The following is a 27,514-nucleotide window of genomic DNA, read 5'->3' as shown; positions in this document are numbered from 1 at the left end:
CACTTATACAGGTACATTCATGAATGAGAATAAATGGGCATTTTTCCTCCTTTTATTCCTTCATTCGCATATGTGGTTCACTAACTGGGCTCCCTTAGGGTAGAGAAAGCCTTAGTATAGCAGCACCATGTGGGACTGAAGCCCTTTGCTTCAGAAATGAACATTTGAAAATTGGTTCTAATGATCTACATTCTCAAAACACTTGAGTTTATTTAACTCCCTTACTAGAGACTCAAACTTTTAAGAAATAATTCTCTCTCCCTTCCCCCATTTAATCAATTTGGATGGAGCTAGTACTCTAAAAATGTACTAGAGAAATTGGTTTACAGAATTCAGATGGCTAAAGAAAAACCCTTTGCCTTACCAAATTACTAATGGTGAGAGATCCGTGTTCATTTTAAATTATAGAACCTACTTATGTGTAAGACCAGGGAAAAACAAAATCACAGACCCAAAATGGTCTATGATTAAGAAGCAAACTCTGTCATTGCACAGAGTTTCAGAAGAGTAGGAACCCTGCCATCAGGAGTAATGACCACTCTGTTCTTCTCCTGTTACCTCAGTCTCAGGTGCCAAGTGAGAAGGCCTGTACAGCTAAGGCCTGCGCCCCTGAAGCAGCCAAGACAGGGTCAAGTTAAGGTCAGGGGTTGTTCTCTGGAAACACATTAACCTCGGTGATGACTGTAACCAAACCTCACAGACTAATACTTTTATCTTTTTGTGTAATTATAAACATGTGAGTATCTGATGGCCACTGGAATTCAGTCCTGTAATGAGCCTTCTAGTTCACTAATCCATGCATTCTCGATGTCATTCATAATTGAAAACAAATGGTTTATCTTGGATCCTCAAAGTTTGTTGAAAGAGCCTAAAAGGTGTACCTAAAGATTTTAAAACAACAGGGGTCCTTCCTTTCCTCTTTTCAAAGTACCTGAACCACCATCATGCATGATTAGCTCCATGAAATAAACTACCAGATGTGATCATTTCAGCAATGCCATGAGGTACCCAGATGGGTTGATTGTTGGCAAATGCTAGCTTCCATTTCTTGATACATTTTCTTTATTCTAGCCTTCAAGAGCTTCCTGTTAATTTCCTCTGGCTTTTTCTGTATGATATTTTTACAATCTTTTGCTGTAATGTTTACAAAGCATTTCTTTATATATTTTCCAGTAAAACAAATGTAAAGAATGTCCCCCCTTTACCTGCATTGCTGGACTTCTGTGCATGTTGGATGCAAGTGTCTCACACGAACACGAGTGTGTGTGTCAAGCTTACTCATTCCTGTGTGACTGTGCACGCCTGCTCAGCACTCTCATACTCTCCTGTGTCAGCTTACTAGCATCAAAAAGCCATCCTCATTCCACCAGGAAGCCCTCCTAAACCCAGTATGGCATCTGCTTGATGTGGATGCAGTCATGGACTGAAAGGTGAACTGGAGACATCAAATCTCCCCTCGCAAGTCCAGTGCTCAGAGGCCTGCCACAGAGGGTTCCAGTAGGGCAGGCTGTGTCAAAGTCATAACAGCCAAGGTCACAAGTCATGCATCCTGTCACCATTCAAACAGCTTTTGCAACTGGACATTTTTCCTAGATTGTTAGGTGGTCTAGCTGTTTTACTGTGGGGTAAAACAAATTTTCTGTTTCCTTCTTGCCCACAGAATCAGATTTTAGCCTCTTTATGATCACCACCAACTTCTGCATCCTCTTCATGCATGTCCCAGACTCCCTGGTTTTTAGTTTTACACAATGAAAGCTTACCTCTATAACTGTTTTGTTTGTTGTTTTTCTCTCCCACTCCCTTTTTATACTTCTTTTAGGCCAGAATGGAGTCTATGAATCGGCCCTACACTTCACTTGTGCCCCCTTTATCCCCACAACCTAAGATAGTCACCCCCTACACTGCTTCACAGCCTTCACCACCTCTACCTCCTCCACCACCCCCACCTCCTCCTCCCCCACCTCCCCCACCACCCCCTCCTCCCCCTCTCCCCAGCCAGTCTGCACCTTCTGCAGGCTCAGCAGCCCCAATGTTTGTCAAGTACAGCACAATAACACGGCTACAGAATGCGTCTCAGCATACAGGGGCTCTTTTCAAGCCGCCAACACCCCCAGTAATGCAGTCACAGTCAGGGAAGCCTCAGATCCTGGTGCCCCCCAGTGGAGTTGTTCCACCACCCCCTCCCCCTCCTCCACCCCCAACCCCAGGCTCTGCCATGGCCCAGCTAAAGCCTGTACCTTGTGCCCCATCCCTCCCACAGTTCAGTGCCCCGCCTCCTCCACTGAAGATCCATCAAGTTCAGCATATGACTCAGGCGGTTCCCCCAACACCCCCCCCACCTCCTCCTATCCCTGCACCCCTCCCTCCCCAAGCCCCCCCAAAACCCCTTGTGACCATCCCCCCACCAACCAGCACCAAGACTGTAGCACCTGTTGTGACACAAGCTGCACCACCCACACCTACTCCTCCAGTCCCCCCAGTGAAAAAGCAGCCGGCTTTCCCTGTTTCTTACATTCCACCCTCTCCCTCTACACCTCCTGTTCCAGTACCCCCGCCAACGTTACCCAAGCAACAGAGCTTCTGTGCAAAACCTCCTCCCTCTCCACTGTCACCGGTGCCCTCAGTCGTGAAGCAGATAGCCAGCCAGTTTCCACCCCCTCCAACTCCCCCCGCCATGGAATCTCAGCCCTTAAAGCCTGTCCCAGCAAATGTAGCTCCACAATCCCCTCCTGCAGTGAAAGCAAAGCCCAAGTGGCAGCCCAGCTCCATCCCAGTCCCTTCTCCGGACTTCCCTCCTCCCCCTCCTGAAAGCAGCCTGATGTTTCCTCCTCCACCCCCATCACCTGCCCCAGCCCCACCACCACCTCCACCTCCACCCACGGCTTCTCCTACCCCTGACAAAAGTGGATCTCCAGGCAAAAAGACCAGTAAGACATCCAGCCCTGGGGGAAAGAAACCACCCCCAACCCCACAGCGCAACTCCAGCATTAAATCCAGCAGTGGTGCAGAGCACCCCGAGTCCAAGAGACCCTCGGTGGACAGTCTAGTCAGCAAGTTTACACCGCCAGCAGAATCAGGGTCTCCCAGTAAGGAGACCCTACCACCTCCTGTAGCACCCCCCAAACCTGGAAAACTCAATCTTTCTGGAGTCAACCTTCCTGGAGTTCTCCAACAAGGGTGTGTGTCAGCAAAAACCTCTGTTCTGAGTGGGCGTGGAAAGGACTCTGTGGTGGAATTTCCTTCTCCTCCATCCGATTCTGACTTTCCACCTCCTCCACCCGAAATAGAGCTTCCTCTACCCCCCATTGAGATTCCAGCAGTATTCTCGGGAAACACCTCTCCAAAAGTGGCAGTCGTTAATCCTCAACCACAACCATGGTCTAAAACATCAATGAAGAAGGCCCCTCCACCCACACGACCCAAACGGAATGACAGTACCCGCCTCACTCAAGCAGAGATGTCTGAGCAGCCAACAATGGCCACAGTTGTGCCACAAGTGCCCACTTCTCCCAAATCCAGCCTTAGTGTCCAGCCTGGATTCCTGGCTGACCTCAACAGGACACTGCAGCGGAAGTCCATCACTCGGCACGGCTCACTCTCCTCCTCCCGCATGTCCAGAGCAGAACCAACAGCCACCATGGATGATATGGCACTGCCTCCGCCACCCCCCGAACTGCTCTCTGATCAAAAGAAGGCTGGTTACGGAAGCAGTCATATATCAGGCTATGCAACATTGCGGAGAGGACCCCCTCCAGCTCCTCCCAAGAGAGACCAGAACACCAAGCTCTCCAGAGACTGGTAGCCACCATAGGATTTTATTTTCATGATATCTGTAATCAGTTCTACAATCAGCTCACCTGATCATCTGTGAATTCAGGTGCTCAGAGCCTCCTGGTATGATGTTATTCAGGTAGTGTCCAGTTGTGTGTGTGTGTGTGTGTGTACATCTCCATGTACACACAGTTGTGTATGTGTGTGTGTGTATATGTATGTGTATGTGTATATAGAGAGAGCTGAGAGTGATTCTATTTATTCTTTTTCTCTTTTAATCAAAATGGGTGTTCTATATTTTGGGTGGAAGAGGCATGGAAGGGGATGTGTGTTGTCTCTTAACATTTCTTTGCTGTATCATGTGGATTGGACCAAAAACTTCTAATCACTTATTTAGAAGGTATTTATAAGTGTCTGTCCATGTGTAGCCTATTCGTGCATGTTGTGTATTATATGACTAAGGAATAGACGTATAATGTGCTATTTCTGGTTGAGAAAGTCACCAGAATGTTTGGTATATCTATAAGGCTTTTGTGTTTGTTTTTTCCCCAGTTGGCTGAAGTTAAAATTGCTTGAGTGACACTTCATTGCTATACATAATGGGACACTTTAAATCAGGAAAATCTCTCAGCTTCATAGAACGGGTAACTAGTGCAGAATGGGGAAATGTTCACAGACACCGTCTGTATGTGGTTGTGCATAGAAAGTAAATACATGGTGTAACTCAGCCATTCCAGCTGCAGTACTGCTGCAGTGATCCACCCACATTTAGGATGTGCTCTCTGACAGGTAAGCTCTTTGTCTATGATACATGGGTAATTCGTGCTATAATCCTGGATAGTTCCTTTTCAGTACTCTTTTATGAAGCTTTATCAACTTGGCTTCATGATCCTCACTTTGATTAATTTTAAGAGGATAGACAACACTACTATCTCTGTAATGTTCTGTCCCAGTATGTCTTTGGGTCACCAGTTACCTTCTTACAATGTGTGCTTTAGGTAGATGTTGATATTCTATATCTGTAGACAATTGGTATATGAAATATACACATTCTGTGCCCCAATATGGTGCATCATTATTTTTAAAAAATCACTTTTTAAAATGCATTTTTTTGAGCATTGCTCTATAGAAAGGAGGGGTGATGAGAGAACAAAACTGCCCTGTGCAAGTGTCATCAATCGGTTGTATATGGGTTATGTGTATGGGTTATATTATATACATAATACAAAAAACTCCTTAATATGGGATTACCATGGAGAGGGAAGAAAAGGTTTTTGACAGTTTCATTTATAGCTGCTGGGGCTACCAGGACCCTTGCTGATTGCAGCGTGGTTGTGATTAGTCCAGGTTACCAGGTGTTGTGATGGAGTGGGACAGTCCAAGTCCAGTAACTTGACATGATGTGTTATGCATGTGCAGTTTGGTAGAAGATGGAATCACTGCTCTAATGACTCACTACTATATGCTTTTTTCTGTGAATTTTCCTTGGTACATGAGATAAATATGTACTATCTCAACAATTTATGATGATAAACTGCACTATTAGGAATAAAACACAATCTTAAGAGTGGCTCCTAGAGAATAAAAATGAGCCATTCAGCACTTATAAGGGGAGCGCATCTTGTAATGAAAGTCTGTGCCTGTTGTGAATGATTACCAATGCAAACGGCAGCAATAAGTTGACACTGTCCCACAAGGAAAAAGTGATGCCATTAAAGTGGGGGAAGAGATGGTAAAATAATTCTAGAATGAGCAAAAGTGCTTTCTTAGTACAGTATACTCAAGGTCTCACATAACCCACACTCCATGAAAACTTCATCATAAACTGAGAATAAGTGGCACCTCTACATTGCTACATCTCCAGAATATTGTTCACTCTGTTCATGTGGTTATGGAGCAATAAGAATATATGCCATTAACGTCTTTCAAATATTTCACCAAGTTTTGTGTTTGATATTTATGCTTATGGAGTGATCTTTAAAACATCTGCATCGTTCACTTAAGCATGCACAGCAATTTGGGTAACGTTTGAATAGATTGCCAAGCTCCACTGTGACTCATGAATGAATTTCTCATAGTCTCCTGCCTGCAGCTTTCTAGTTTGAGGGTCACCCATATTTGTGGGTTAAAGAGTTATTAAGTATATGAATCCAGTCATCAAAGTATTCATCCCTAGAGTTTTGTTGTGGTGATTTTCTTATGAGAAGATAGACAACTTCAATTTTCCTTGAGGGGAAAAAATATCCCCCAACCTTTTCTCACCCATGATTGGAGCCCTAAAGCAACAGCCTTAATGTTTTCAGTGCAAGATTTCTTGGAATTTCTTGCTTGTGTCAATCCTGATGATAGCCATCCGGAACAGATGGCTTCTGGTGTTTTCCTGGAAGAGCAGACATCCTTTTGAACACTAATGATGCCAGGAAGAGAATAGGGCTAGAGGAGGAGACTGTCATTTTTACCCCCAATCCAGTGACTGGTCTGACAACAGGCCATTTCCCTTTACAGTCCTCCACAGACAGAAATGGCTGTTAATTAAAAAATGTTTTAACCTCGTGTGAACTGAATTTTAAAAACCACTAAAGTGATACTCTATATTTTGTTTTACTCCCTAGTGGGTTTTCTTTAATTTGGATTTTTGTTGGGATGTAGCTTTCCCTAGATTGTATTTTTGTAGCTCTTTTTCTCTGGTATATTCATGGAAAGCAGATACTGCCAATGACACTAGTACTGTGCCTTCTTTCACTGCCTTCTGCTCTGCAGCCCTCACCCAGCTTGGCTGCTTCAAGTCTGTGCAGTTGACTTGGCTGTACTGAAAACTGAACAGCATGGATTGACTCATCCTCCTGCTGAGGGCAGTGCAAACAGGTGCTTATTAGAGGCAGTGACTTGCTTAATTAGTGACACTTAATTTCTACTAGAGATGATTTCAAAATTGAATCACTCTATGCGCAAAGTTTTGGCACCAACGCTGTAAGGCAGCAGAATCTATTCTCAGTAAAATAACTTCAGGTTTATAGGTGGTAATAATAAATATTAGATATTCTGTATTGGATTTTACGAGCTTCACTTTCACTATTCAAATACTTTTTTTTTTCCCTTAGATGCTGTAATTTTCTTGGGAAGAGTAACTATTCTTAATGTTTTTAGATACCCACCTTAGCTGTAAATTGGATAGTTAAGTTTCTGGGACTCTAAATGAAAAAGAATGTGGAATCTTAAGTTACAGAAGACTTTTTTCATCAGAAAATTTCAAACAAAGTAAACATGATGGTGTTTTATAGTCCTCTAAAATCTAGGTGCTCCCGCCCACCAAGGGCAGATCCTGCAAAGGACTGTGAACTGTCATGGTGAACTGTCTTGGGTCCCCTTCCCATGTATGTTTTCTTGTCACTGAAAACAATGCTGTTTATCAAGAAAATTTAAATTGGAGGATCATAATAATTCCAACCAAGTGACAACTCTGAGACCAAGATTATTTATTAGGAGCTGTACACATCCAATTCAAGTTTCATTTGCTGCTATTCTGAGAGAGTACAACTACTAATAAACTTAAGGAAATCTATAAAGTTATAAATTAGCCTGAAACCTATTTGAGGTAATGGTGTGGATTGGGCTGTTTTGACTATCGGGCACCAACATAACTCTTTGTCACTTTTGTTCCTCTGCTAAAAGTAATTTTGTTATAAATGCAAAATGATTTTAAACAGGTAAACCCATTCCTATTTTTGTACATTACCAAAAGTTTTTCATATACCTACAGAGCTAACTAATTATAACTGATTTAATACCACTCAAGTTTAGACCAAGTAAACCCATATGATCCTGTATGGTATAGATGTGATGACTTGCTTTTAGTAAAATAGTATAATTGGGTCATACACTTGATGAAGGGGTGACTGTTTCTGGGGGGAAAAACCCTTTAGACTGCAAGTACCTTTTGGCACTTTGATTTTTTAAAATATAAACTTTACATTTGTATAAATTATCCAGGGTACTCTTAACCCTGTAGGAATATATGACCTCTCACAAAGCTGAGATATGATCCAAAGAGAAAGGCAAGTATAAAACAATTACATACCTATTATCTTTTAAGTTTTGTTTTGTTTTTTTTTAGAGACAGGAGTCTGTCTCACTATATTGACCAGGCTGGTCTCAATCTCCTGGCCACAAGTGATCTTCCTGCCTCAGCCTCCTTCCAAAGTGCTGTGATTACAGGCATGAGCCACTGTACCCAGCCTTTCCTTTTAAAATTCAAACAGAACATTTCTACACCTTTATCAGTTTATCCCGCAAACAAAACAAGTGCTCAGTTCTTATTGTGCCCTTGGAAGGTCTATATGTAAAAGAAATCTGAAATTAAGCTGCAGAATAAACTTGCTAGATAAAAACAAGGTAAAACATACTGGAGAAATGCTGTAAAATCTCTCCAGTTGTTTTGCTCTTTGAAGTAATAAACCGTTTGAAAGAGAAAATACTTGCTGTAAACCCCCAGTGCCTTGAACTCTTGGCAGAATATTAAAAAAGAAATCCAACAAGCAAACTTTGAGGTGCTAATGAAAGTAAAGGAAGGTGGTATTTCTAGTTTTGGCAGAAATGGAAAGTGTCTCACAAGAGACATCACTACCCACATGGGGTCTGGCTGCTTTCTACCAAAGACATTTAGAAAAGTGAATTGAGTCAGGGTGATGGTAACACTAAATATTTTATAGATGGTTAAGTTGAGAAATGATTATATTTATCATGGACAGCCACTAATACCAAGCTCATGGCAGTTGAAGCCTCAACCTCTTAGGAAGTAAAACTTGTCTGCAGCACTCAAGCGGGGGGAAACCCTTATATTTTGCAAATTGTCATTCGTTAAATTTATCGTAACCTAATACCAAAAACTGCCATTTTTCATATTTCCCCACCTCCATCTTTTTCACTACTTGTAAATAATCCCTCCTAGAAAATAAGCATTAACTGGAATGTTTCAAATGATTTTGCTTCATTTTAATATCAGCCACTAGTGAACTCTTACAGAGATGTACATTTAAAATTAGCTTGTGCTAAGTGTTGTAAAAACATTGTTTACTGTTTTAAAGGAGAATTGCACATTATATTTAACTGGGATTGCTTTCTCCCTCATTTCTTTAAAAAAACAGATTCAAGGCTCACACCAACCTGTAGGCTGTGGGAGCTTTGCCCTAAGTAGATACAAGGTAGAAATATACTTTTTTAAAGCATGAAAAAGACAAGGAATTGCATTATAATGTACCAGGTAGAGGAGATTATTATTCAGAGGATTATGCACAGCTCAGTGAAGATGAAGTTAACAATTTTTCTTGCAGCTTTGTTGCTATTACTTTCTTCTGCATAAATGTATGTTCATTTCATTATGTGCCTTGCTCCCTGATTGTGCAAAGCTATAGTTATATATAGATATATATATATATATATATATGAGAGAGAGATATATTCAGTACTACTGAGGATGTTTTTGTTCTGCTGGATTAAGTTATTTTCCAAGTTACTCTTGCCAGTTACTGTCAGTAAACTATTGTCAGTAAACTATTGTAATGGCTTAGCACACTAGTCGGACCGGTCAGTGTAAATGTTTTTCAGTTCCATGTTTTCATTATGTCAGCTTATCAAATCCCTAATAAAAAAAATTCATAGATTTCATTTAAACATGGGGACTTCGAGTGTTTGTGGATCGGCATCAAGAATGTGGTTTTGCGTTTCATATCAGGATACCCAAACAGAATAAATTAATTGTGGTAAATAAACTAGTTTGATATGTTCAATTTGTTAACTTTTAAGAGTAGTTTATGCCAACTAGGGAAATTTGGCCATTAAATACATTAGTGATTAAGTAACAAGAGCTTAAAGATTTTTCTTCTTTAAACAAAGAACTAAGTACAAACTAATAAAAAAGGAATGCCTTTTGTTTCAAATCTTTTGAGTCACAATTACGTGTTGGACTGCCATGTGAAGGTATATATAATTGCAAACTCTACTGTGTTTACAAATCACTTTATTGTATAACAAACTAGGGCAAAAAAAAGTGGAAGCCTTTCCCCTTTGTTCACCGTGTTAGTCGTACGTAGTTGTGGAAACTGCACCTGTACTTTGCCTTCAGAAGCAGTTTATATCGTACAGTGAACACAAGCTGACAGGAAAATGGAACACATGCCCTAAATCCACAGAGCTATTCAATGTGTAATTCGAAAATAACCCAAAACAGTCAAACAATAGGATCATTAACAAAAGATTGGATACTAAACATCTTTGAGACAGGACTGCTCTGACACCTAAAATCCTATTCACAATTAAGAGAAACCAGTAAATGTTCTAGCTTGGTATTTCATGTTTTTCTACATTATTCAACTTACCTAATGATACCCAATTAAAGGCACAGAAGAAATAAGATGGGCTTGAAAAGTGGGAAAAGCTGAAACATTATTTTGGGTATTGTGGAGACAAACTGTTGCCACCCTCAGATACATCATTAGAAATTTTTTAAAAATATATTTTATTGCACTTTAGGTTCTGGGGTAAATGTGAAGAACATGCAGGATTATTGCATAGGTACATACATGGCAATGTGGTTTGCTGTCTCCATCCCCATCACCTATATCTGGTATTTCTCCTCATGTTATCCCTCCCCAACTCCCTACCCCCCCGCACTGTCCCTCCCTTAGTCCCCCCAACAGACCCCAGTGTATGATGCTACCCTCCCTGTGTCCATGTGTTCTCACTGTTCAACACCCACCTATGAGTGAGAACATGCTGTGTTTGATTTTCTGTTCTGTGTCAGTTTGCTAAGAATGATGGTTTCCATGTTCATCCATGTCCCTACAAAGGACACAAACTCATCATTTTTGATGGCTACATAGTATTCCATGGTGTATATGTGCCACATTTTCCCTGTCCAGTCTATCATCAATGGGCATTTGAGTGGGTTCCGGGTCTTTGCTATTGTAAACAGTGCCTCAGTGAACATATATGTGCATGTGTCTTTATAACAGAATGATTTATAATCCTTTGGATACACACCGAGTAGTGGGATTGCTGGGGCAAATGGAATTTCTATTTCTAGGTCCTTGAGGAATTGCCACACTGTCTTCCACAATGGTTTAACTAATTTACACTCCCACCAACAGTGTAAAAGTGTTCCCAGTTCTCCACACCCTCTCCAGCATCTGTTGTCTCCAGATTTTTTAATGATTGCCATTCTAACTGGCGTGAGGTGGTATCTCAATGTGGTTTTGATTTGCATTTCTCTAATGACCACTGATAATGAGCATTTTTTCATGTTTGTTGGCCTCATATATGTCTTCTTTTGTAAAGTGTCTGTTCATAACCTTTGCCCACTTTTGAATGGGTTTGGTTTTTTCTTGTAAATCTGTTTCAGTTCTTCATAGATTCTGGATGTTAGCCCTTTGTCAGATGGGTAGATTGCAGAAAATTTTTCCTGTTCTGTTGGTTGCCAGTTCACTCTAATGATTGTTTCTTTTGCTGTGCAGAAGCTCTGGAGTTTAATTAGATCCCATTTGTCTATTTTGGCTTTTGTTGCCAAATCTTTTGGTGTTTTAGTCATGAACTCCTTGCCTATGCCTATGTCCTGAATGGTTTTGCCTAGGTTTTCTTCTAGGGTTTTTATGGTGTTAGGTCTTATGTTTATAAGTCTTTAATCCATCTGGAGTTAACTTTAGTGTAAGGTATCAGGAAGGGGTCCAGTTTCTGCTTTCTGCACATGGCTAGCCAGTTTTCCCAACACCATTTATTAAACAGGGAATCCTTTCCCCATTGCTTGTTTTTGTCAGGTTTGTGAAAGATCAGATGGCTGTAGATGTGTGGCGTTGTCTCCGAGGCCTCTGTTCTCTTCCATTGGTCTGTTTCTCTGTTTCAGTACCAGTACCATGCTGTGTTGATTACTGTAGCCCTGTAGTGTAGTTTGAAGTCAGGTAGCGTGATGCCTCCTGCTTTGTTCTTTTTGCTTAGAATTGAGTTGGCTATGCAGGCTCTCTTTTGGTTCCAATATGAAGTTTAAGGTGGTTTTTTCCAGTTCTGTGAAGAAGGTCATTAGTAGCTTGATGGGGATAGCGTTGAATCTATAAATTACTTTGGGCAGTATGGCCATTTTCACGATATCAGTTCTTCCTAACCATGAGCATGGAATGTTTCTCCTCCTGTTTGTGTCCTCTCTTATTTCGTTGAGCAGTGGTTGGTAGCTCTCCTTGAAGAGGTCCTTTATGTTCCTTGTTAGTTGTATTCCTAGGTATTTTATTCTGTTTGTAGCAATTGTGAATGGCAGTTCGTTCTTGATTTGGCTGTTATTGGTGTATAGGAATGCTTGTGATTTTTGCACGTTGACTTTGTATCCTGAGACTTTGCTGAAGTTGCTTATCAGTTTCAGGAGATTTTGGCTGAGACAATGGGGTCTTCTAAATATACTATCATGTCGTCTGCAAATAGAGAGTTTGACTTTCTCCTTTCCTAACTGAATACCCTTTATTTCTTTTTCTTGTCTGATTGCTCTGGCTAGAACTTCCAGTACTATATTGAATAGGAGTGGTGAGAGGTGCATCCTTGTCTAGTGCCAGATTTCAAACAAATGCTTCCAGTTTTTGCCCATTCAGTATGATATTGGCTGTGGGTTTGTCATAAACAGCTTTTATTATTTTGAGATACGTTCCGTCGACAACCTAGTTTGTTGAGCGTTTTTATCATAAAGAGCTGTTGAATTTTGTCAAAGGCCTTCTCTGTATCTATTGATGTAATCATGTGGTTTTTGTCTTTGGTTCTGTTTATGTAGTGAATTACATTTACAGACTTGCGTATATTGAATCAGCCTTGCGTCCCTGAGATGAAGCCTACTCGATCGTGATGGATAAGCTTTTTGATGTGTTGTTGCAGTCGGTTTTCCAGTATTTTATTGAAGATTTTTGCATCTGTGTTCATCAAGCATATTGGCCTGAAATTTTCTTGGTATCAGGATGATGTTGGTCTCATAAAATGATTTGGGGAGGATTCCCTCTTTTTGGATTGTTTGGAATAGTTTCAGGAGTGGTGCCAGCTCCTCTTTGTATGTCTGGTAGAATTCAGCTGTGAACCCATCTGGACATGGGCTTTTTTTGGTTGGTAGACTATTGCTGCCTCAACTTCAGCCCTCGTTACTGGTCTATTCAGGGTTTCGATTTCTTCCTGGTTTAGTCTTGGGAGGGTGTAAGTGTCCAGGAATTTATCAATTTCTAACAGGTTTACTGGTTTATGTGCATAGAGTTGTTTGTAGTAATCTCTGATGGTAGTTTGTATTTCTGTGGAATCTGTGGTGAGATCCCCTTTATCATTTTTTATTGCATCTATTTGATTCTTCCCTCTTTTCTATTAATCTGGCAAGTGTTCTATTCTGTTGATCTTCTCAAAAAACCAGCTCCTGGATTTATTACTTTTTGGAGGGTTTTTTATGTATCTACTTCAGTTCTGCTCTTGGTTATTTCAGTCAACATTCAAGAGCCAGGTGTTCAGTTTCCATGAAGTTGTGTGGTTCTGAGTTAGTTTCTTAATACTGAATCTAATTTGATTGCACTATGGTCTGAGAGACTATTTGTTATGTCCCATTATTTTGCATTTGCTGAGGAGTGATTTACTTCCAATTATGTGGTCAATTTTAGAGTAGGTGTGATGTGGTACTGAGAAGAATGTACATTCTGTGGATTTGGGGTGAAGAGTTCTTTAAATGTCTATTATGTTTGCTTGGTCCAGGTCTGCGTTCAGGTCCTGGATATCCTTGTAATTTTCTGTCTCATTGATCTAATATTGACAGTGGAGTGTTAAAGTCTCCCATTATTATTGTGTGGGAATCCAAGTCTCTTTGTAGGTCATTAAGAACTTGCTTTATGTACCTGGGTGCTCCTGTATTGGGTGTATATATATTTAGGATCGTTAACTCTTCTTGTTGCATTGATCCTTTTACCATTATGTAATGCCCTTCTTTGTCTCTTTTGATCTTTGTTAGTTTAAAGTCTATTTTATCAGAGACTAGGATTGCAACTCCTGCTTTTTTTGGCTCTCCATTTGCTTCGTAAACCTTCCTCCATCCCTTTATTTTGAGCCTATGTGTATCCTAGCATGTGAGACAGGTTTCCTGGATACAGCACACTGACCAGTTTTGACTTTTTATCCACTTTGCCAGTCTTTGTCTTTTGATTGGAACACTTAGCCCATTTACATTTAAGGTTAATATTGTTATGTGTGAATTTGATCCTGCCATTTTGATGCTAGCTGGTTGTTTTGCCCATTAGTTGATGCAGTTTCTTCATTGTGTCAATCAATGCTCTTTACCATTTGGTACATTTTTGGAGTGGCTGGTACTGGTTGTTCCTTTCCTTATTTAGTGCTTCTTTCAGGAGCTCTTGTAAGGCAGGCCTGGTGGTAACGAAATCTCTCAGCAATTGCTTGTTGGTAAAGGATTTTATTTCTCCTTCACTTATGAAGCTTAGTTTGGCTGGATATGAAATTCTAGGTTGAAAGGTCTTTTCTTTAAGGATGTTGAATATTGGCCCCCACTCTCTTCTGGCTTGTAGGGTTTCTGCCAAGAGATCTACTGTGAGTCTGATGGGCTTCCCTTTGTGGGTAACCTGAGCTTTCTCTCTGGCTGCCCTTAGCATTTTTTCTTTCATTTCAACCCTGGTGAATCTGACGATTATGTGCCTTGGGGTTGCTCTTCTTGAGGAATATCTTTGTGGTGTTCTCTGTATTTCCTGGACTTGAATGTTGGCCTGCCTTTGTAGGTTGGGGAAGTTCTCCTGGATAATATCCTGAAGAGTGTTTTCCAGCTTGGATTCGTTCTCTTCATCACATTCAGGTACACCTATCAAACGTAAATTAGGTCTTTTCACATAATCCCATATTTCTTGGAGACTTTGTTCATATTTCACTCTTTTTTCTCTAATCTTGTCTTCTCATTTTATTTCATTGAGTTCATCTTCAGTCTCTGATATCCTGTCTTCTGCTTGGTCAATTTGGCTATTGAAACTTGCATATGCTTCACAAAGTTCTCGTGTTGTTTTTCAGCTCCATCAATTAATTTATATTCTTGGCTAAGCTGTTTATTCTCATTAGCATTTTGTCAAACCTTTTTTCAAGGTTCTTAGTTTCTTTGCATTGGGTTAGAACATGTTTTAGCTCAAAGAAGTTTGTTATTACCCACTGTCTGAAGCCTGTTTCATCAGACTCATTCTCCCAACCAGCCTTGTTCCCTTGCTGGTGAGGAGTTATGATCCCATGGAGGAGGAGAGGCTTTCTGGTTTTGGGTGTTTTTATCCTTTTTGCACTGGTTTCTTCCCATCTTTGTGGATTTATCTACCTGTGGTCTTTGTAGTTGGTGACTTTCAGATGAGGTCTCTGAGTGGACGTCCTTTTTGTTGATGATGAAGTTATTTCTTTTTTCGCTTTCCTTCTAACAGGCTCCTTTGCTTTAGGACTGCTGGAGGTCCACTGCAGACCCTGTTTGCCTGAGGATCACCTGCAGCAGCTGCAGAACAGCAGAGTTGCTACCAGTTGCTTCTTCTGTTATCTTTGTCCCAGAAGAATACCAGCCAGGTGTCAGCCTGAGCTCTCCTTTATGAGGTGTCTCTTTGGATATACGGGGGTTGGGGAGCTGCTGGAGGAGAGTCTATTCCTTACAGGAGCTGGGGGGCTCAGGTGTGAGCTCCGTTGTTCTGTTCAGAGCTGCTGGGCAGGTACATTTAAGTCTGCTACAGCAGAGCTCATAACTGCCTTTTTTTTCCCATGTGCTTTGCCCTGGGAAGGTGGGGTTTTATTAGTTAACTTCTTGACATGCCCTTTTTCAGAGATGTCTTTTTCCCAGCGAGGAGGTAGCTTAGTCATAGTCTGCCAGCAGAGGCATTGCTGAGCTGCTGTGGGCTCTGCCTAGCTGCTTTGTGAACTTCCTTGTGGTTTTATTTATAGAGGTATAGTTAGAACTGCCTCAGTAATGGCGGTCTGCCTCGGTAGTGGCAACTGCCTCAGTAATGGCGGATGCGCTTCCCCCAACAGAGCTGGACCGTCCCAGGTCCAGCTGTGCTTGCTGTGACTCTCAATCCAGAGCATTTCAGATTGCTTGTCTTTATGGGGGTGGGACCCGCTGAGCCTGATCACCTGGCTCCGTTTCAGCCCCCTTTTTCAGTTGAATGGGCAACTGTCTGTCTCCCAGGCATTCCAGGTGCCGGTTGAAACGGCACCCAGATTTGTTTTTGTGCAGAGAACCACTGCGCTGGCTGAAACAGATGTGCTTGAGAGCCCTGGCACTTTTCTGCCCGGGAAACTCCTAGTCTATGGGCAGCGAAAATTCGTTTAGAAATGCAGTGATCACTCACCCTCTGCGTTCTTGCTGGGAACTGCACTCCAGAGCTGTTCCTATTCAGCCATCTTGGATCGTCCCCCAGAAAATTCTTTATAAACTAGGCTCTTAGAGCAACAAAGCACTGGCTAGCTAGTGGTCTTTCTTTTAGACTCACTTCTGGCCAGTCTGCAGTAATTGTTAGTCAATAACACCCATCATCAGTGTTTAAAAAAAAATGTGCAGAATTGGAGATATTAACAATGACATTTGGAGGAAAGTGGTAAGAAAACCCAGGTTCAAGTGAAGCAAAACAGGATTAGAAAGTTCTTAAGAGCAGCTGTCTTGAGGGGAAAAACTTCAGAGGTCAAATTTAAAGCTCAACAATTTAAATATCTGAAGGCTAAAAAGACTTTAGTAAAAAAAGTAGCTCCCTGGTTTAGAGCAAGAGGAAAGTCAAAAATTATCCCTAATGTGTAAACTCAGGTACCACCTTAGAAAAAGAGGTTATGTAAATAAGTTAACAAGACATTTGAATATACTTTGTGGGATTTTATTTAGGTCAAGTTCTTAGTACACGGCAGCAATTCCAAATACAATTAAAAAATTAAAAAGTGATGTTCCACCACTCATCTGGAGGTGGTTTAATGGCACACAAGGAACATTACTGGCAACAGACTGCTCCCTCAAGTTCTCCTGGATGGTTTTTACTCAACGCATAGTATCACCAACTCTCCCTCTGGGAGCTAAAAGCACAACTGGCCAGATCACAAATTGTTTACATTCTTTTTGTAAGCCATTTTTTTTTTAAGAAAAATGGTGCATGGACACAAAATATGATAAAAACTTTTTCCATAGAATTCTTAAGTTGCAAAAGAGATTTCATTTTAATGTGAAAATAAGCTTTTTTTGGTTTTTCTTTTTTTTTTTTTTACAAAAAACCTTAAGATATTCAGCAAGGATCATTTATACACAGCTAGGCCCTGTCGTTTCGTTGTATTTTTTTTTTTAGAATGAGAGTCTCAACCAAATAGGAACAAAGATCAGCACAAAGTAAACAAAGGTAATGAGCTTGATGCCTCCCCATTTAATCATTTTATAAGGCTCTCTCCAATAAGGCTACTGTGCTGTGCTCCTGCCAGTGCTGAATTAATATAACATTCCTACCAAACACACCTTATGGGAAAGTGTTTATACTGAGTGTAGTTTTAGGAGGGATAAAAACGAAGATTATTTTCATTAAGGTTGCAGTTAGTACACGCCTTTACACAATTCTGATAGTATTTATCAAAACATGGCATACCTTTTCAAGTATATTCTTGAAAACATCAAATAAAACTCAACTTCTTTTAAAGAAAAATACAGCACATTTAGTTAAGACAGTTGTGGTGCAGTGGAAAATTGACCACTGAGTGAGACCTCTGCTGTTACTAGCTGTTAACATGAAGAAGAAAACTTACTTCATCAAATGAGACAACCAGAATTTTTAAAATCTCATCTAGCTCAAATTCTATGATTCTAAGTAAATCATATGGGGGATATTATCACCTTAACACCAATCAGGAGTTCCTAGCCAAAAAGTCCAGAAGTGAACAGATCCCATCTTTTCAAAGACTTAGTCACCTGCGAATTCCTCCATCAAACCTTTTTCAAAGGCAAAGGTCACCTTCAGGACATAACATGCTCTCTCCACAAAGGAGAAAAGAAAAGGTAGTAAAAGATAAACACAGTTCTTAATGCAAAAAGTTCACCTACTAAAAGAAAATGAACACAAAAAGATAAAAGTAAACTACCATCATTTTGATTCCTTTTAAAGAGAAAAAAAATCTTAAGTAGTTATCTTCAACAAAAACTGCCAAGGAGTGCAGCTACATTACACACATCACAGTAAAGATGCATAAAATATTCTCTAGCCAGATAATAAACACCAGTAGGAGGAAAAAGGAGGGGATGAAAATGTCTCACACCCAGTAACTTTTAGGGACATAGCAAAATTAGCAGGCCATTGTCAACTCTAAAATGGGAACAGCAGGCGCCTCTGAGGGAGATACAAAGTAGCTCAATGATGGAAAATACTAAACAAGATAGCTTAAAAGATTCATATTTATTCCAAATGGCAGGCTGAATCAGATGTAGATTTTGACACATTGGCACTATTTTTGTTTGATTTATTGCCTTGGCCATAAGGTCAAAGACAAGAAAATGTATTTTCATTCATAACACCATGGACTTTCGATTACTAATATGACAAAAGAAAAAGACAACTATTCTTTTTTTTTTTTTTTTTTTTTTTAAAGGGACTGGTCCCACAAACTAGGAGGAAGAATCCCCTCTCCCATTAGGTTTCTTCTATCCTGATAACATGGTTGCTTTATTGGTTAGCTTTTGGACTTGGGTCATCTGTTACATTATTATTACACAGCATGGAAGATGTTTCTGCATTCATTTGGAATTCCTAACACCATCTTTTAATTTATAAAAAGATAAATGAGGGGAACTTACAATAAAACAAAAAATACTACCCTCACAGACTATTAATAGCATGCAATCTATGAAATATTACATACATTAAAAGTCTCCAATTACTGTGCGCCTAGCCTGTCATCACATCGTATCCTTCCAAGACAATCTATAGAATTCAAAACTGTACAAAAATTTTAAAGTATGCTGAAAATCCAACAGGTATTGTTTGTAAAACAAAGATCATACACACATTAGTACTAAATAGGGGAAAAAAAAATCAGCAGACCCATGGACTTCCCCCTGCTCCCAACCACAGGTCTTCAGTATAAAATACTTCACCAGTGTCTTCTGCACTCCCCCATCCAGCAGGGGTCCAACAGGCCAGCTGCGTTCCTGCTGACTGCCACCAACTCTGTTTTCTGCACAGTTGTCTTCTCTGCTGTGGTGGTGAGCTGTGGGAACTACTTTTTTGTTTGTTTTTGAGACGGAGTCTCACTCTGTCACCAGGCTGGAGTGCAGTGGCATGATCTCGGCTCACTGCAACCTCTGCCTCCTGGGTTCAAGCGATTCTCCTGCCTCAGCCTCCCAAGGAGCTGGGACTACACGTGCTCGCCACCACACCCAGCTAATTTTTGTATTTTTAGTAGAGCTGTAGTTTCACCATATTGGCCAGGATGGTCTCAATCTCTTGACCTCGTGATCCGCCCACTCAGCCTCCCAAAGTGCTGGAATTACAGGTGTGTGCCACAACATCCAGCCTGTGGGAACTACTTAGTGGATTTCAAAACACCCTCTGCCTCATTAATCCACTAAGCTTTGTCAGCAAAAAGCTGTTTAAATAAATAAGGGGAACATCTAATTTCAAAACAGTTTTTCTAATTATAGACCAGTACACTAAGGAGAGCTTAACCTATCCAAGTTTAGTTTAGTTTGGGTCCATAATGGAGCTAAAGGCTCAGAGGACATTCTGGGCCATTACACTGCAGGAAAACAAGGAATAAAGGATGTAGAAATGACCTAAAAAAAAAAGCAATAAGTGGAATGTATACAGGAGGCAAGTTAATGAAAGCTAACAAATACAAAGTGTTGGGAGAATCTAAAAGAAAAATAGCTATTGTAACTTGAAATGCATTGTTAAAAATAATCTTAAAAAGGTCTTAATAAAGAGACTCTATAGCAGGGTCTCAATTAAATGCTCTTGTTTTATGCTCAGATAACATTTACAAGTAGAATATTAACTTCTGCCTACATCATTCTGAATTTCCTCACACACTACTACACTTGTTCATTTTTCAATCAAGTTCCTCTTTCTGAACTTGTTCAAGACCTTGTTTGAAATATATGCAGCTATTGCTTTTCCCCTTTCACCTAGCACAGGGAAGTTACTTGGCAAAGCTCTATTCTGGCCAAGTCACTGGGACTGAGTAGAGCCCATGTTAGCAGCTCTGGGCCTGAACAGGGCTGGCCCACCGTCACAGTAACCACCTACAAAGAGGCAAGCCCTCCTGGATTTTTTCAATATTTCCTATACTGACTACAGTAGTGAAGGTTAAAGCCATCTGCCCTACAAACTCCATTGGATCTGAAGCTGTATTTATTGTACAGATGGGGGAAATGTATTTTATTGTTTGTGTCAGTTATATTAATTTTTATCAATGTGATTAGATATGTATTTTGGCCTATTAATCTTATTCATGATATTCTTAATCTGAGACAGGTTTAAATTCTCACTAAAAGCAGCTACTTAAGAGTCCAATAATACAAAATCAGGAGAGTATTACCTTTTCTGCAGCTAAGTGAGTCAATGATACAGCAGCAATTAATACTGGCCATTAATCACATCCAGAGAGCACATTAACAAACCTTTTATTCCCAGTGACTATCAAGAGACTTGAAAATAACCACTATTCTCTTCCAGAGTAGAATACGATTTTCTAAATAGTGAAAGAAGTGATCATCATAGTTGGTCTGAACTCCAAGACCTACTCCTCAAAACAGCACCGACGGCAAGGGTTTGGGATGCCTGCTAAGAGCATTTCCACAGTTCAGTCTCTTCAGAACCTTAAGAACCTTCACACACCCACCTCCGCACATGAACCAGCCTACCACACTTCACATCTGGGCATACCGGCCATTAGCAACAGTGCAGTCTCATGCAGCAGCACATTAAAATCAAATGGTGGCAATCGTTTGCCACCCTCAGAATGTTGGGAGACTTTCACATTTCATCATCCTTATAATCCACAAACAAATATGAAGGGATGCAAGTGAGTTCACCATGCACTCATCTGGTGCACTCAAGTGCTGAGAGAATGCAGAATTTACAGTGTTACAGAAGAAAAATGCCATCTGAAATAACAGTAAAAATGGTTAAGTGTGGTATTTAAATATTGGTTCCCTCCTCTTCATAGTGGAAGAAAAGAATGGGCAGGGTACCAACTGGGCCATGAGGTTAACCCCTTAGCACAGGCAATGAAGAACATCCAATGCCACATATTCTGTAGGAGGAGAAATCCCAAGGGCATACAGTATTCCTGAGAAAGATCCCAGATTTTTCTGAATCAGTCTTAATCTGATTTTGTTTTGGCTACACAGTTATGTTATACCTCTGACATATACAAAAAATGGTCACTTTATTTCAATCCCGACAACTCAGCATAGTACAAATGACGGCAGCAAGATCCATTTGTTCAGACTCAGATTGCTTTTTTTGTTTTTAATACTGGGGGATAAACCAAAAAAGTGTATTTTTTTATCATTTGTATCCTTCATTCTACTTTACTGGAGTGGAATCTCCAGGGCCTTCAGATAATCTGGGAAGACCTGACTATTCCTGTGAGGCAAGCACATCCCTGCTGAGCTCTACTCAGAATAATGCATGATAGACTCAACGTAATTCCCAGGAAAAAGCCCAGTCACTCCATTCATAACTCCCTCATACCAACCATCGTCATTCTTCTTGATGACATAAATAATGGCTCCTTCCTGAAAGGACAGCTCATCTTCCTTGTCTTTTGTATAGTCATAAATTGCCACAACTGGGAGGGAAGAAAAACAAAATAGGATGTGAAAGAGAATAATATTCCTAGAAAGATAGAACCAAGCAGGTGAATATGTATCCTTTCCCAAATCCTATAGCACTCATTCATGGTGACTTTCTAAACACCAACCAAAACGTATTTTTTTCTAAGTTATACCCAGTCACATACAACGAAATTCCATGTTCCATGGATGTTAGGCTTTACACTGAGTACAAATGATGAAACAGCACATTTACTCAAATGTGCTTTTGATTACCTTTCAAGAGCCTACGGGAAAGTACCTTGTTAAAGAGATACACAATCCTAGAATCAAGAAAGATGGCTGTTTCTTCATCTGAGCTTGTGTTGAGATACCATACTGTGGTTTAAAAAAAAAAAAAGCTTTTCTTTACCTTAGAATTTTACTAGTGCAATGAGATACACTATGAGAGACAAGTGAGAAACCAGACAGACTAATGAACAGCAGATATCGGTCTTCTTCCTCTCACTCTCTGGAGCCTATGCCTCTTTCACTAAGTAGAATGGTGTTTGAATTTCCCCAAGTTAAATGTATGAATGATGGGAGTCTGCTACATATATTCTTTCAAAACATATGCTGCATTATGTCAAGCAATTTAATATAACCATAATAACAGACTAAAAGTGCCAAGAAAACCAAGATACCTATAAGCTCTCCTGTGATTTTCATTGCTTACATCACTTGGTAACTTGGCTCTTTCAGTCATTATCTCAGTGGTTATTTCAACTGTTATCTTATTTCAACCAGATTCTGATTCCCAAGTATTATATCAACTTCAACAGTTCAGTTATACTGGGATACCCTGTAACTTGCTCAAATCCACTTGAAGAGTTATCCTTTGCTCCAACCTCTTCATCTCCTGTACCTTTTTTATACCACTCAGTGAAATCTCCATCTATCCATTGTTCTGAGACAAATATACTGTCTTTGTTAGTTTGTCATGTGACCTTATACCTCACGTAAATAAATGGGAAACAAACCACAACAAGGACTTTTGATATAATGTAATGTGCCCTAGTGAAAGAAAATTTGTTTCTGGCCTGTTTTAATAAAAATTAAATAGCTTTCTTAAATTGTGAATATTTTCCATTAGAGTGATATAGTAGGAACACCAGAATATTTTTTTTTTTCTGAGACAGTCTCAATCTTAACGCCCAGGCTGGAGTGCAGTGGCACCATCTCAGCTCACTGTAACCTCCGCCTCCCAGGTTCAAGTGATTATCCTGCCTCAGCATCCTGAGTAGCTGGGATTACAGGCTCATGCCACCATGCCCAGCTAATTTTTGTATTTTTAGTAGAGACGGGTTTCTGCTATGTTGGCCAGGCTGGTCTTGAACTTCTGACCTCAGGTGATACACTCGCCTTTGGCCTCCTACTCATTACAGTAGTGAGCCATCTGCACCCAGCCAGAAAATAGAGGATCCTTGCTAGGAAGAGATCAGCGTGCATTTCTCAATATACAACCAAATGCCTGAAGACAATCAAATGTAGTTAAATGGCATACAAGTTTAAATATAAGAAAATACAATTTAGAATATTTAGCATTTCTAGTCAACCCAGTATTTTCTACTGCTTTTTTAAGGAAAGATAACATTAATGATGCTTAAAGAAACACAAACCCTTGGCTGGGCACAGTGGCTCATGCCTGTAATCCCAGCACTTTGGGAGGCCAAGGCAGGCAGATCGCTGAGGTCAGAAGTTCGAGACCAACCTGGCCAACGTGGTAAAACTCTGCCTCTACTAAAAATACACAAATTAGCTGGGCATGGTGATGGGCACCTATAATCCCAGCTACTCAAGGGGTTGAGGCAGCAGAATCGCTTGAACCCAGGAGGTGGCAGTTGCAGTGAGCTGACATCATGCCACTTCACTCCAGCTTGGGCAACAGAGCAAGACTCTGTCTCAAAAAAAAAAAAAGAAATGCAAACCCATGAAAGTAATTGAGAAGAGAATATGAAGCCTGTTGTAACAGAGATGTTTAGAAGTGGAAAGTTAGTAAGCTCTACGTACATTCATTTTCTTCTTTAAAATGTAGAAACTGCCAGCCTGAGCAACATAGCAAAACCCTATCTCTACAAAAACAAGAACAACCAAAAAAAAAAAAGGGGGAAAAAAAAATTAGCCGGGCACGGTGGCGTGTGCCTGTGATCCCAGCTACTTGGGAGAATCACCTGAGCTCAGCAAAGTTGAGGCTGCAGTAAGCCGTGACTGTCCCACTGCACTCCAGCCTGCGTAACAGAGTAAGATTTGTCTCAAAACAAATCAAAAGTAGAAACTGGATTAGGTAGAATTTACACTGAACATGATTCCAGAGACTCTGTTTATAATGGTATGGAGCTGAGAGTTTTAACAACTATTCAACACTTTTTCTTTTGCCAAAATTAGTATTCACTATTTTAAAATTAACTTTTTAAAAAATCAGAAATAAGCTGTTAAGAATATTCATTTTCTGGCTGAGCACTGGGGCTCACACCTATAATCCCAGAACTTTGGGAGGCCAAGGAAGGAGAATCTCTTGAAGCCATGAGTTCAAGACCAGCCTTGGCAACATAGCAAAACCCTGTCTCTTAAAAAAAACAAAGACACACAGGAGAGATAAGGGCCTGGGTGGTAGCCAAGAGAACTGGGAGCTTGTGAGACACTTCGGAGGAAGAAATCAACAAGGCTTGCCTCAAATTAGACATCGTAGTCAGGAACCTGGCTCAGAGCTGCTCCTCAGTGCCAGCTGCTGGACTGAACAAGATTTTAGGGAAGGCGCAGCCACATACCAGGGAGAGCCTGGCATCTGCAGTGACCCGTGAGCAGCTGTCCCTAGAGCTGGGCCTGCCCCTGAAGCACACTGAGCCCATCCTTCACAGCCCTGTGGTGCTAACCCAGGGCCCCAAGACCACCAGGAGGCACCTCTTCCTCTTCAGGGACTGGCTGGTCATTGCCAAGCAGAGGTGCTTAGAGATTTCAAAGAATTCAAAACCCACCTGGCATCCTTCCCCTGGATCCCAGCCCGGGATGTGTTGTTTTCAGAGACCTGAGAAAACCCCAAAGAGACACAAACAGCAGCTGGGGAAATCCTGCCATGGCTCAGAACGCATCCTTGTCACCCGCTCCGCGAGTGCCCAGCTGAGCTCCTGAACATGGCTCTGGGCTGCGGGCTGGTACCCAGGGCAATCACAGGTGTGTGGCCTGAACCACCCTCACTTTTTATTTAGGAACTCCCTGAGTCCCCCTTGTAAACAGGTTCAGCGTGCTCCCCAGCAGCCAGGAGGGCAGGGAAAGGTCAGTGAGGGAAACGCAGGGTTGACATGGACGGTTAGCGTCAAACACACCAGCAAGCCCTGGCCCCAGCGGCCTGGCTAGAGGCACACACGGGCCACTGCACCCAACCTCCCCAGGCCTGGCCACGGGGCTTCCCACTGGCACAGGGTACTTGCAGTGGCCGGGAACTGAATTAACATTCACTGGGTACTTAGGAAGGATGAGGATCCCAGAAACCCTCCCCTGCCACTCCCTAGAGAAGGAGGGTGGCAGCACTCTGGAAAGAACCCTATTAGATGTGCAGGTATCCTAAGAACCGCCATCACCATCACAGGGACCAGCTCCTTTTTTGCCTCTGTGCCTCCACCCGCACTGCTCCGGCCACCTGGGAGGCTACGCTCCCTCCTCCTGTGGCCAGTTCTTCCCTATGCTGGGGGCCATGGCCCCAGTGAACTGGATCAAAGCACAGACTCTGGAACCCAGTGCTGGGTTGAATCTCCCCTCTGCCATTTACCAACTATGACTAAGCTCTATGCATCTCCATCTTCTTGCCTATAAAATGGAGATAAAAATAGCATCTTCCTCACAGGATGGATTGGGGTAAGGATTGAAAGAATAACTGCAAGATCAGAGCTTAGAACTGGCTGGCACGTGAGTGCAGTGTTTCCTATGAAGTAGAGTCACTTTCTGATGTGTTTTCCAGGAAAGATTGAGGCCCCAATTCGCTCACAGAAAAAGAGAAGAGCGAGAAGTGATCTCAGTCTCCTCCACCAGGCTGAAACAAATCGTCAATCACTTATCAGCTAACAGCTCCTGGCATGTGAAGGGTCTGCCTCACTCAAGCCATTTTGCCATACTCTGGAGTCAGAGTCCAAGCTCTCAAAGAGTTTATAATACAGTAAAAAGGTTTAAAATCTGCCAGCCTTGGCTGGGAGCAGTGGATCATGCCTGTAATCCCAACACTTTGGGAGGTTGAGGTGGGTGGATCACAGTCAGGAGTTCAAGACCAGCCTGGCCAATGTGGTGAAATCCTATCTCTACTAAAAATACAAAAATTAGCCGGGCGTGGTAGCATGCGCCTGTAATCCCAGCTACTCAGGAGGCTGAGGCAGGAGAATCGCTTGAATCCAGGAAGTGGAGGTTGTAGTAAGCTGAGATCAAGCCATTGCACTCCAGCCTCAGTGACAGAGCAAGACTCTGTCTCAAAAAATTAATTAATTAAAATAAAATAAAATATGCCAGCCTCCATGAACAAACAAAAAAACAAAACCAAAAAAAAAAAAAAAAACACACAGAAACAACAAATTAGCCAGGCATGGTGGTGCACATCTGTGATCCTAGCTACCTGGGAGGCTGAAGCAGGAGAATCGCTTGAGGCCAGGAAGTTGAGGCTGCAGTGAGCAGTGAATGCACCACTGACTCCAGCCCAGGTGACAGAACAAGACCCTGTCTCTAAAACACATAATAAGTAATTAAAAAAATTTTTTTAAAGAAATTTTAAAAGAATATTCATTTTTCACTCCAGGGAAAAATATACACTGAGCTTGGCCTTCTAATTATAATCGTATAATTTTATATGAAGTATGCTGCAGACTAAAAGACAATGAATAATGGTATCATACCATTAGAAAAGGACCCAACTGGGCTGGGTGTGGTGGCTCACGCCTGTAATCCCAGGACTTTGGGAGGCAGAGGCGGGCAGATCACGAGGTCAGGAGTTTGAGACCAGCCTGGCCAATATGGTGAAACCCCACCTCTACTAAAAATACAAAAATTAGCCAGTGTGGTGGCAGGCACCTGTAGTCCCAGCTATTTAGGAGGCTGAGGCAGGAGAATCACTTGAACCCAGGAGGTGGAGGATGCAGTGAGCTGAGATCCCGCCACTGCACTCCAGCCTCGGTAACAGAGTGAGACTCCATCTCAAAAAAAAAAAAAAAAAAAGACCAAGATTATCTTCTCTCTCATAAAATAAGTAAATTGAAACAAAGAACAGCGATCTAAACATAAAACTCTCTACACTATAAACTCCTGGAGGTAAGAACCCATCACTTACTCATCTCTGTGTAACCCTATCATCCAACACAAGGCCTAGCTTTTTGGATACTTCCAAATACATCTACATTCTACATTATTCAACTACAGAGTCAGTAATAAATATAACTTAATTACATATTGGGGGGAAATAAGGTGATAGTAAAGTAACAACAACGTACCACAAAAGGTCCGAAAGGAGACTGTTACATAGAAGTGACGATCTGAACTAAAAAGACTGACTACCAAATATTGTAGGGCAAATATTGCAAGCACGCCTAGCAATTAAGTACCCTAAACTGGCAAGCCACTGGAAAAATCAGAATGCTAGCAAGATTATCCATTTCAATATGTCGTTTGTATTAAATTACATATTGTGAGTTGACACCATTTATATGGCAAATGAAAAGTTCATCTGAAGTCAGCAACACTTCATTTAACATACTTTGGAATTTATGTTACAACCTGCCCTGAGGTGATGCAAAGTTAACCTGGACACTATCAATGAAGAGTTGGTTAAACCACTTAACAGTGCATTCTAAGAAATGTTTTGAACCTCCTGGAGATGCTGTTTCTATGAAAATAATGCTGCTTAACTAATACCATATT

The 27,514-nt window shown here is 41.2% G+C and overlaps 2 protein-coding genes across 61 annotated transcripts in view; one reads left to right on the top strand and one right to left on the bottom strand.

Annotated features, from left to right (window-relative positions):
• The window catches only part of RAPH1 (Ras association (RalGDS/AF-6) and pleckstrin homology domains 1), a 91,082-nt gene extending 81,641 nt beyond the window's left edge, over positions 1-9,441 (top strand). For 10 of the 16 annotated variants that reach the window (XM_078328243.1, XM_054257811.2, XM_035305408.3 and 7 more), the window contains one exon: positions 1,820-7,339. In XM_078328243.1, the coding sequence (XP_078184369.1) occupies positions 1,820-3,802 (1,983 nt within the window). In that variant the 3' untranslated portion in view covers positions 3,803-7,339. Of the gene's footprint in view, positions 1-563; positions 1,769-1,819 lie in introns of those variants that run through there. The other 6 variants (XM_035305415.3, XM_078328242.1, XM_078328241.1 and 3 more) reach the window with 3 other exon arrangements.
• Positions 9,442-16,636: 7,195 nt separating this feature from the next.
• ABI2 (abl interactor 2) overlaps positions 16,637-27,514 on the bottom strand; it is a 114,701-nt gene continuing 103,823 nt past the window's right edge. For all 45 annotated transcript variants that reach the window (XM_008999244.5, XM_008999247.5, XM_008999251.5 and 42 more), the window contains one exon: positions 16,637-21,600. In XM_008999244.5, the coding sequence (XP_008997492.3) occupies positions 21,425-21,600 (176 nt within the window). In that variant the 3' untranslated portion in view covers positions 16,637-21,424. The remainder of the gene's footprint in view (positions 21,601-27,514) is intronic.

Source organism: Callithrix jacchus, chromosome 6 (assembly GCF_049354715.1).
Source record: "Callithrix jacchus isolate 240 chromosome 6, calJac240_pri, whole genome shotgun sequence".
In the NCBI taxonomy this organism is placed as follows: Eukaryota; Metazoa; Chordata; class Mammalia; order Primates; family Cebidae; genus Callithrix; species Callithrix jacchus.
The sequence above is the reverse complement of the archived record's forward strand: the minus strand, read 5'-3'. Positions and strand labels throughout refer to the sequence as shown.